This window comes from Leucoraja erinacea, chromosome 26 (assembly GCF_028641065.1).
Source record: "Leucoraja erinacea ecotype New England chromosome 26, Leri_hhj_1, whole genome shotgun sequence".
In the NCBI taxonomy this organism is placed as follows: Eukaryota; Metazoa; Chordata; class Chondrichthyes; order Rajiformes; family Rajidae; genus Leucoraja; species Leucoraja erinaceus.
The window spans coordinates 21,819,694-21,831,470 of record NC_073402.1 but is presented as its reverse complement, the minus strand read 5'-3'; the positions used below and the strand labels follow the sequence as shown (position 1 = coordinate 21,831,470).

At 38.9% G+C, this 11,777-nt stretch overlaps 1 protein-coding gene across 1 annotated transcript; it reads left to right on the top strand.

Moving 5' to 3' along the window:
• The first annotated feature begins 547 nt into the window (after positions 1–547).
• zgc:91910 (Zinc finger protein 706-like) lies at positions 548–10,830 on the top strand. Its single transcript, XM_055656357.1, has 4 exons — positions 548–690; positions 4,013–4,161; positions 6,577–6,694; positions 9,623–10,830. The coding sequence occupies exons 2-3, from the start codon at positions 4,030–4,032 to the stop codon at positions 6,670–6,672; spliced, it is 228 nt and encodes a 75-aa protein (XP_055512332.1). The 5' UTR covers positions 548–690; positions 4,013–4,029; the 3' UTR covers positions 6,673–6,694; positions 9,623–10,830.
• The last annotated feature ends 947 nt before the right edge of the window (positions 10,831–11,777 follow it).

Genomic DNA, 11,777 nt, shown 5'->3' with positions numbered 1-11,777 from the left:
GGTGACGTTTCTGGTTGAGACCCCAAACGTCACCCATTCCTTTTATCCAGAGACGCTGTCTGTCTCGCTGAGTTACTCCAGCATGTTGTGCATATTTTCAGCATAGGGGGCTGCTTTACCTTGTTACAATACGCAACCCATATTCCCCCTTCCTTCCCCCTCTGCAAGTTGAATCTACCTTCTCTCTTCTCGGAATCCATCAGAAAATCTCACATTGAATTCGACTCCCTTCTCTGTAAAGTACCTGAGAAGAATAGCAAGTCAAAACATTCTCAAAATGAACGTTTTTTCCCTTTTATTAATAAAACCGTCAGGGGAAACGCTATTAAAAAATGAAAATACAAAAAACCACGGATGACTCAGATGGGTTGGAAAAATGCAGTAAACATTGTTTATAGAGATGTTAAGCCTGTCTGAAATCTGAACTATCTGATTAAGTCAAAAAAGAGGGGAGTCAGAAAGGCCAAGGTTGCTACACTTTTGGTTACAGTTACCGCAGCCTCTCATACGCACGTGATCCTCGGCGTGACGTGACCCCCTCCCTCCCGCACCACGTGACCCTCCCTCCCGGACCACCGCCGCCACGTGACCCCTCCCTCCCGGACCACCGCGTCACTTCCGGCTGCGTCAGGCTTTCCCCTCTGCTGACCAAAGATCCGTTGGGCTGCGAGTGTTTGTCGGTGGCGGCCGGTGAGTTGTTGTCGCCGTGACTTGTATGTCTGTAACTGCGCGGCTGCCTCTGTCGGTGGCTTCGTGTTGAAGCTCCAGGACCGTGTTGTCGTGCCGCCAGCGGCGGGGTGAGCATTGGCCGTGAGAGAGGGAGAGGGCAGCGCAGAGCGCAGCGTCCCGTCATCAAATGGCAGGCTGTCGCCTTGTCCGCAGGCCACACGCCGCGCCTGGGGGCTAGGGTTGGACTGCTTCTCACCCTGGCTGCAGCGGACTCTTTCCTCACACACCCTCCCCATTCTGGCCCAGCGCTTTATATTCCCGAATGTTAGTGCCATAGGGCGAGAATTCAGCCGAGTGTTGTTTGGGAGGATAAGTTGTTGGTCCACATTTATAAAGAAAGGAAGTAAAATGGCACATACATCTCGATGGCTTCGTTATTTTCTTTTTCCTCTTGAAGATCGTTTCCAGATTATTCCCGAAACTGTAATGGGCGTAAAATGAAGTTGAAAAGCGTGGCATAGATTTCGTGGGCTTTTTTCCTCGAAAAATATGTTGGAAATCCAAAATAAAATCAGAAAATACAGGGCCCATATAGCAAGTTAGGTAACCGCCATCGATGTGATTATTGGTCCATTCTGTTCTTCAAGCAGAATGCTCCGTCAGTGTTACACCAAAGTGCTATCTTATATTATGATCTGGAATGCAGATTGAATCTACAGACTTCTAACTTGTTTAGTACCGCAGGGCCAACTTTAAAGTACTTCAACTTGCAACCTGTTTCGAAATTTGCAGTTAGCTATTTTTCTGTAAATTTAGGAAGATTTAGCATTTTGGGGGTATGTGGAATTCATAAGATGACGGGATTCTGTGTTTAATTTATACAATTCACTCAATTAGACATTAATTTAGACAATTCACTCAACAGGTACCAAATAATATAAAAATAGAAATCTCTTTCCTAATTTATTTGAAGCAAAATATGTGTTTCAGTGGTTATTCAGGTTGTATATTGCATATTGTGGTTTTGCATGGTAAATAAACAGATTCTCGAGCACCTTATTTGTTTATTTCTAAAGTGGACTAATTTTGTGTTCTTCTGCTTGTACCACATTTTCTTGGTACTTTTTCCACTTACCTTGGTAGAATCATGATATTTGTCTGGACTAATAGAAAATATTTGATTAAGTACAAGTACAATATTAAAGTTTGCAGTTCTCGGAGGATGAATTATTGATTTGATTTGGAAATTGAGTGGTAGATAGACTCAATAATATCTGTATTACAGCTTTAACTTTGCCTGGGTAGCTTGTCAAGACTGAGATAGCTTGCTTCCATTGGAGTTCTGAGATAATTATATGTGAATGGCAGATTCTTCCACCTATGGGGCAGAAGGTGCTTGTCAGGATGATTGATTGTGCCATTGAAACATAGGCTTGAGGTTTGAAATCTTTTCACAAATGTTTGTTAATTTTGAAAAGCCGACGGCTAAAGATTTGAGGTCAATAGAGATGTATAATTTTCAAGGATATTTTGTTTTGGAGGCTAAAAATAGATGGGTGCCAATCATGCATGCGATTTCCACTTTATGGAATAGTGATGTCACCAAAGATCTGGATGTTTTACACATGTTTTAAGTGATTATGGACAAAGTTGGAAATGTTTTTCCCCTTGCTTTGTATTTACTTACAATATAGGAGGTCACCTGGTCAATCAGGTCTCATTCCCCCACATTTACCTGGATTTATCCTGCAACACCATCATGTCTCTACCTGCCTATCCTGGGGTAATATACAGTGGCCAAGAAACTTATCAGGATGTCCTTGGGATGTGGGAGGAAACTGGAACACTTGGTGGCAGTGATGGAGAAAATGCACAAATTCTACTCTGACAGCACTGGAGGCCAGAATCAAACTCTGGGTTCTACAACTGTGGGCAGGCAACATTGATATTGGTTTATTATGGTCACGTGCACTGTGATACAGTGAAAACCTTTGTTTTGTGTACTATTCAGGCTGATTATACAATACACGAGTATAACAGGTGGTACATAAAAGAAGATAAACAGTGAAAACTAGTGTTGCAGCTACGGAAAAGAGTGGAGGGATTGTAATAGATGTACGTAGATCCTGTGTTCAGCATGCAAAGTGTCCATGCTTCAGTGCTATCTTGGGTAGATTAACTGCTCTGCTACCATGCTGCCTATATTGGAAACTTTTATTAGATCCTTAGTGTAATATTTGACCATGAGGTGATGAACTAAGAATTGCGTGCATGTCTGCAGAAATACTGCCTACTTACCACTCTGTAAAGTGGACTCTGACTCGCATTTGTGCCTTTTTTTTATCCAACCCTATCCCAGTGTTTACGTTGTTAACTTTGCACTGCTCTCCATAACCTTGAAGTAATTCCAAACTCAAGATATCTTTGTATTTCCTTGCACTGTTCCAGATCATTATCAGATCCAGGATAAGCAAGGCCTTGACTTTTTAAAAGAAAATATTACTCTTATAATTTTCAAATTTCCCCATTGCCTTTGTCTCTACCCTTCCTATTTCTAACCCCCCCCCCCCCCCCCCCCCCCCCCCCCAGCCCTTTAACCTAGAGACACCCCGAATCCTCCAGGTTGTTTCTTGATTAATCGCAAATTAAATTCAGTCTACCCCCTACTTTACAGCAGTTTGGGTAAAGGAAATTTGCTGTTGCAATATTTACAAAAAAATTGAGTTAGAATAAAAATTCACTATTACAGGGGCAAAATATTTAAAACAATTTATTTTTTATCTAGCATTTTTACTCATGCTATGGAAATTTGCAATACGGAGAGTTTTCTGGGAAAGTAACCCCTGCATAAATATGTGGTCACATACTACATCATTAGGAGCAATACATTTGACTCTGGAATATCACCATCCAGAAATTTAAAATGCTTCTTAAATGAAGCTCTTTAAAATGTTTCTTAAATCAAGTTCATTGAGCAACTGTTTTAATGTCAAATGTTTGAAATCTGATTTTTGGTTTGTTGCAGGTGTAGGGCGTTTATTTATAACACAGGTTATTTATAACACAGGCTATTGTGAATGTCATTTTCTGTCTATTCTGCTTCAACTAAAACTTTAAAATTTTGGATTGGAACTGACCTATGTTGTGAACAAGTATTTCTTCCTAAAGTAATTTGTTTGCTATTTCCCCTTGTTTATGGGGAACACACTGCGGGAAATGTGTCTTAGTTTTGGTGCCTGAATTTGGAATTTAATTCATTCATTTAATAGGTTAAAAGCAAGTGTTTTGATAGCTTCTGGGTTACATTACAAGGCACAGTAACTGATGCTTTACATTTTGCTAGATTTCGTGAATTTCATCATGGCTCGTGGACAGCAGAAAATACAGGCCCAGCAGAAGAATGCTAAGAGGCAAGCTGATAAGAAAAAGGGGGGATCTGATCAAAAAGCAGCAGCAAAGGCAGCTCTCGTGCACACATGTCCTGTCTGCAAAGTAAGATAATATGCCAATAGTCCAATTTCCAACTATGCTGAAATGTATTTCAGAAAAATGGTATACTGCATTTTTTTTTTGGTTTAAATTGTGATTTAAAATCATTTATATTTCTAGAATAATTCTAACAGTGTGAGTTCAACCAGCAACGTTAACTTGATTATATTCACTAAATTGTCCAAAAAGAGAGAGTTTAACTTGAGCCCCCCCACATAATTCTCCTGCAGACTGTCCATTGCCCAGATACTCAACTGGACCAGCCAGGTAAATGTGGCTGTATGAGCAGGTCAGGCAGGGAGTACTATGTCAAATGGCAACCCAAAGACTTTTCACATCTACAAATTAAGTCAGCATTGTGCCCGCCTGGATGAGTGCAATGTATTCCTTTTACCACTAGCACACCATGGTTGCAGTGTGTATACCATCTACATACTGCATTGCAGTTACATTGGAAACTCCAATAGCACTTCCAAACCAATGGCCTCTACAGCAAAGAAGGGCAAGGGCATAAACTGCATGTTTCACTCCAAATGGCACACCATCTTGACTTGAAAGTGAGCTTTTTTTCTCCATCATTGTCAATTTGCTGTCTTCTATCTATTTTCTTTTAATGAAATTGACTGATTAATGATCTAATTCCTTATGTCCACCATTGCTTCATATCCATACTTTCGCTTACCATTCTCATATTTAAGACAAACATTTAACCATCAATTACTATTTTGCTGAAGAATTCCACTATCTTTGTGTGTAGAAGAATTTCCTAACCTGAAAGTAGACACAGCACTGGAGTAACTCAGCAGGACAGGCAGCATCTCTGGAGAGAAGGAATGGGTGACGTTTTGGGTCGTGACCCTTCTTCAGACTGATGTTAGGGGAGTGGGCAGTACAGAGATTAAATGTAGTCTGAGACAGTAAGACTGGTGGGAGAACTGGGAAAGGGGAGGGGATGGAGGGAGAGGGAAAGCAAGGGCTACTTGAATTTAGATAAGTCAATGTTCATATTGCTGAGGTGTAAGCTACCCAAGCAAAATATCAGGTGCTGTTCCTCCAATTTGCGCTGGACCTCACTCTGACAATGGAGGAGGCCCAGGACAGAAAGGTCTGATTGGGAATGGGAGGGGAAGTTAAAGTGCTGAGCAACCGGGAGATCAGGTCGGTTTAGGCGGACTGAGCGAAGGTGTTCAGCGAAACTATCGCCCAGCCTGTGGTTGGTCTTGCCGATATACAGGAATTGACACCTGGAACAGCGGATACAGTAGATGAGGTTGGAGGAGGTGCAAGTGAACCTCTACCTCGCCTGAAAAGACTGTGGAGGTCCTTGCATGGAGTTGAGGAGAGAGGTAAAGGGACGTGTGTTGCATCTCCTGCGGTTGCAAGGTAAAGTACTTGTGGACGGGGTGGTTCGGGTGAGAAGGAACGAGTTGACCAGGGAGTTGCGGAGCGAACGGTCTCTGTGGAAAGCAGAAAGGGGCCGAGATGGGAAGATGTGGCCAGTAGTGGGATCCCGTTGGAAGTGGTGAAAATGTTGGAGGATTATAAGCTGTATGTGACGGCTGATGGGTGGAAGCTGAGGACAAGGGGACTCTGTTCTTGTTAAGAATGTGAGCTGGGGAGCAAGAGCGGTGCTGCGGGATATCGAGGGGACCCCAGTGAGAGCCTCATGTGTAATGGAAGAGGGGAATCCCTGTTCCCTAAAGAATGAGGACATCTCAGATGGCCTGGTATGGAAAACCTCATCCTGGGCGCAGATGCGGCATAGATGGAGGAATTGGGAGGAGGGGATAGAGTCTTTACAGGAAGCAGGATGGGAAGAAGTGTGTTCTAGATAGCTATGGTTTGTAATAGATGTCAGTTGATAATCTGTCTCCTGTGATGGAGATGGTGAGATCTAGAAATGGTAGGGAGATGTTGGAGATGGTCCAAATGAATTTGAGTGCAGGATGGAAATTAGTCGTGAAGTTGAAGAAATCAGCGAGTTCTGCATGGGTGCAGGAGGTAGCACCAATGCAGTTGTCGGGTACAGTTTGGGGATACGGCCAGTGTACACTCACCTAGTCTTCACCTGAAATGTTCAGTAATTTTTGAAATTTTCCCATTTAGTGACCTACGGAAATATTTTCTTTCTATCATCGCAGGTCTGCTTAAGATATTAAACATTGCTCAAAAACACTCAGGCCAAATATTTTAGGGAGTTATACATTTAGTTTGAATCTCTGTTTGTAATTTATTTTGTATTTGTGTTGCACTTTCTCCAATGCCAACAAGGTATGCAACTTAGAACTGCACTTGGTATTTCACCTGTGGTCTAATCAGGAGTTTGTATAACTAGTATTTTGCTGGACTTTCATTTTTAATGGCCACTCAGATAATTGTGTTACTTATCATGCTCCTTTATATTTTCTATTCTTCCAGACACAGATGCCAGATCCTAAAACCTTCAAACAGCATTTTGAGAGTAAACATCCTAAATCTCCCATGCCTCCTGAACTGGTAGATGTGCAGGCATAAATAAAACTCAACTTGGATTTGGGTGAGAAGATTTTCAGTGTCAATCTCTTATTACCTAGTAAGAGAAAGGAAATAGCACAGCTTTTTGATTTTGGCTGTGGTTACAGTCATTATGGGGAGACAGTAGCATAGTGATACAGTTACTGGTGTAATTACCAGAGATTTGGACTATTAATCTGATGACAGGAGTTAATACCTCAATTTTGGGAGAAAGGGAATATCATTAAATAAACATCGAGTAGATGAGGCTCTTCCCAGAAATTGTGAGATTATAGTTGTTTTCAGTCATATAATTGAGATTTGAATCTAATATATTATTTAATTCTGACATTGAGCCTACAATGTTTTTATACAAAAATAAATGTATGTTAACCTAAATCAGAAAAAAAACCTTAGAATAAAAGTTGTGAACTGTATTTTGTTTTGTTTTGAAACTTTATTAAAGAACAACTTCTTATCGAGTCCACACACAAGATTAGAAGTTGTTCAGCCAGAGCTGAACACACTTCTCAGCATCTGCATACAATGGTATCTGTCTTGCGCTTCTTGTGCGTGGTGGTGGAAAGATTGATGAAAAAAGGGCCGCAACATGAACGCTCTTTACTTGACCCCATTAAAGAACTGACTAAGTTTATATTTTCAGATTTTTGTTGTTCAATGCTGCTTGTATGTAACCCAGTTAAGATGCTCAATGTGATTTTCTCCCAAGCACATTCAGTTAATGCACCACAAAAGCATGTGAATGAATTCCCCCAACATGAAGTGGTCACCTGTCACCAGAGCTAAAAGTTTAGGCACAAGTTTGCATCTTGTTGGTTTGCATGTCACTTATGAACAGGATTCATAGAATTTGCAGCAATTAAGTAGCTTTCAGCAAAGCCAAATGTCTTGTTATACAAACCATGTGGGATGCTTTTAAACTGTGAAATGGCACTGCAGTTCATATAACTAACTTACAGCTCCAGTGAACTGGGTTCGATTCTGATCTGTGCTGAATGTGTAGTTTATGTTCTCCCTGTGACACTGGGTTTCCCCAGGTATTTCAGACCTTTCCCACATTCCAAAGTTGTGCTAATTAACTTTTGTAATTCATCAACCCCCCCCATGTAGGATGGATGATGGGGTGCAGTGGTGAGATCTTCTATGTTAAAAGAAAATAAATGGGGAGAATGGGGATTACTTTCAGCTGGAAATAATAAATACACTTCAGTACAATTTTACATTGCAAAGCTCATGCTTAGAAATTAAATATGTAATTTGTTCATTTTGTGATTAATCTGCTATTCCATAAGTTGCCAGTTAATATTCAGCTGGCAGGTGTGACTTTTTAACCCAGTGAATTACAGTTTACCAGATATCAAGCATTTTACTCAGTGTTACGATGTAAATCATTGCATTGTCTGCATTATAGAGCTATGACATTCAAACTGGGGTAGTGTTGGCATTCAGAATTTTTAAAAAGAGCAAATGTTTAATTAATTGTAAATTTTCCAAATGTAAACTCTTAATTTTAAGAAGATTATCATTCTGGTTGTGGTTAGACAAAAATGCTGGAGAAACTCTGTGGGTGAGGCACCATCTATGGAGGGAAGCATTGATGCTGCCTCACCTGCTGAGTTTCTACAGCATTTTTGTGTACCTTCGATTTTCCAGCATCTGTGGTCCCTTCTTAAACATTCTGTTTGTGGTTGTGCTTTGGCTTTGCAAAGCCAGCTATTGGAGGACCAATAGCAGGGGTATATTGCCTTTCATTGGTTAGTTGTGTATGACTCATAAATTTGTGGATATTCAAAGTATTCATTTAAAAGTAACAAAAATATCCCAAAGATAGACACACAATGCTGAAGTAACTAGGTCAGGCAGCATATCTGGAGAAGATGGATAGGGTAATATTTCGGTTGGGACCCTTCTTCAGTTTAAAAAAAATCCCTGCTTACATTTCCTCTATTGATTGTAACCTTGCATTTACATGAAACGTGCCTTCTTGAATCAAAGTTATTTCTTTATTCCTGTTTATTGTTTTTGTATTATTGTTACTTCTCCCTTCTGCAAAAATAATAATATGCTGATGGATTATTAGACAGCTTGTACTCGCTAAAGCAGTTTCAGTGCACCTGAATATTCTGGGGAGTTTTATGATGGTGGGGGAAATAGTTAAACAGGGGAAAATTGATACCAAGGGCGACTCTCCTCCCTAACCATAGGTGACACAGAGAGAGAGAGAGAGCTAGGATGTGATAGCTTTGGGGGGGGGGGGGGGGTTAGGATAAGGGAAAAACACTGGTTAAATAAGATATTCCTTGATATAAATAATACTGCACAATATCAATTCCATCTGAGCCTTAGTTATACTGATTTCTAACAAACCTATTCATTTCCACCCACTTATTCCATTATTGTATATGTGTGTGTGTGTATATATATATATTGAACTTTTTTTGTTTAATATGCAATTTAAAGAGTATTATGTTTACATATATGCTGTATTGCTGCAAGTAAGAATGTCATTGTTGTGTTTTGGGACATATGACAAATACTTGTTGCTTGTTTGTATGGCATGCAGCAGATATTTTGCTAGAAGATCTATCTGTACAATCTTTTCTTAATAGTGCACAGCCATAATTGATGTAAAAGTAAAAGCATTTATTAATCCCAGATTCATTTATATAGATAAGTTTACAATTTTTGCATTAAGGAATTTTATTGTGTATTGTAACATCATCAAATAAGTTAGTCAAAAAATAGTTTGTTTATTGGCACTAAAAAGAATCAAACAAATTTGTATAACATCAATTCCGGACCCGTGTGAATATACTTTTTCCAAAGTGAATACCCCAATGAAGTTATCTACAGCTTCCATTTTTTAAAATTAAAAGTAAGATTGGATAGTGCAATAGAGGTTGGTTATATGTGGCAGTATTTGTTAACTTTTTTTTATGTTTGCTTTTAGACTTGGAATTCTGCTGACATGATGCACTGAATACTACTACACAAGGCCTGGAAAAGATGAAGAAAATTTAATTCTTCAACCTTTTCCATTTCTACTTACTACTGAACTGTTGATGTTTAATCTTTTCATGTTTTGGGATGAAGCATTGGAGATTTTTTGTTTGGGCATTACAAAGGTGCCAATTCTTCGAGTAGGCTCTGTGAAAGATGTGGTACAGATCTCGTGATAGATCAGTACTAATATGAACTTGTCTCTTCACTACTTTTAAGCACTGGCATCATTGTAATATTAGTACTGTTGGAGTCTGTTACTAAAAATATGGGAGTTTGAATCTAACTTACAACTATATTGGTTTTTTGAGAACCACTATGGATGAATACTGTGTTAGGTTAGAGTACTGGTCTATGACTAATAAAATTCCTTGACCTTCCCAAGTACAGCCCAGTCAGCTATGTTAGCATATGTATGCCTTGTACCGCTTGTGTTCGGCATCTTCTTTGTAGAAGGGATGTTGCAATATATTAAAACTTGTATCCCTGTTGCAAACTGATAATTATGATCAATCCATAAAGACAATATGGTCTATTTCACTAGATGCTCCCAGATGATTGCAGGACAATTTATTCTCGTGACCACCCGTCTGATTTTAATTTGCCTTGTGTTTGATTTTCTGAAAATAAATAACAGATTTCATGAGCTCCACAAATCATAGTAGGATTCCCAACAGTTTAAATGGCGTTCTTGTACAGACATCCGATGCTTCAAGTAGACGTTTGAAGGAACACAGACTCATGATGCGAAATCAGAGGCTGTTTGAGCTCTACAGATATTGTTTGCAAACGATTAGTTTATAGCTACAGTTTGCAGGGTTAACATCTTGTTGGTAAACTGGTAAGTTTGTATATAACAGGTTATTAACGAGTAATGGTTTTATGAAATTTGGTTGAAGGGGTTACTCCATATAGAGGGAAACCAATTATCACATTGACTGTAATTCCAATTTGAAATGACAATATCTAGTATTCCAATTTGAAATGACAATATCTAGGATTGCAATAGCTTTTATTACACCTGGATATGCTTCTAGTCCTTAGCCATATTTTCTCTGTTCTGTAGCAACCGTGCATAATCATACATACAGTATTTTGTGATTTAACTGGAGCTCACTGTAATTTCAATAAATATCAAAAGCACATTTTCTTATAGAATGGCTCAATCACCTTTATTTGTTTAAATGACATTTGTGGCAATGCCCGACTCGTACTGTCTCCTACAATATGTAGCCCTTGATAATAGTCTAATTAAAGAAACCTCGACTCTAAACTGTAGTCTAACACTGAGTTTCTTGTAACTATCCTTTGGTTGAAGGCTATAGTAAACACTGATGAAGAAAAATTCTTGCTTTTTTAAAAATGTGCCATGATTTCAGTAAAGCTTTTATTTTAAGGAATGCAGTTAATGAATACAAGAGGGTCGAGATAAATTTTGACCACTGTTTTCTGATACAGCTGAGTTAAAGCTAACTAGTATACAAGGACACTGTTTCAAAAAAACATAACTCATTCAGATGTGTGTTATTTTTTTTTAAATGTCTGGTGATCTGGGCCATCTCCATACAAATACTTTACTTTTCCTGCTAGTGTTTGGATTCTAACAATTTCTGCCCATTCTATCCTATGTCATACAATACATTGACCTTCACTGGTTTCTGACCACTTAAATTTGGAAACCTTAAGTTCTTAGTGCTAGAAATGTAACCAGGATTAGTTTTATACTATAACTTTGCCACTTATGAATTTAAAATGAATGAATTGTCAGATATGGTATGGGAACTGAACTTTCGTAGGTTTTTTCAATTTTCCCGCTGCATTTTACAATGTGTTTAATAATGGTTCAAATTTTATTACATTTTCTCAAATGCCAAATGCTTAACAAAGAGTTTGTGTTTAATTTGGCCATTGAAATTGTTGCCACCCTTTTAGCTTTACTCCTTGTCTCAGTGGTTGTAATTTTGTTTAAAAATGTATTTGTATCCTGAGAAGGCCGGTCTTCCACTGATCTGTTGGGAGTCTGTGGTTAGGAAGAGAGCTAAGTGTTGGACAATGCTATGTTTATTAATTTAAATGCATAACACATCGTACTTTGTTATTATAAA

Excerpts from the sequence above, each read along its gene's own strand:
- zgc:91910 (XM_055656357.1), top strand. The coding sequence starts at position 4,030 with ATGGCTCGTGGACAGCAGAAAATACAGGCCCAGCAGAAGAATGCTAAG. Across the intron at positions 4,162-6,576 it reads ACACATGTCCTGTCTGCAAA|ACACAGATGCCAGATCCTAA; the intron begins GTAAGATAATAT and ends CTATTCTTCCAG.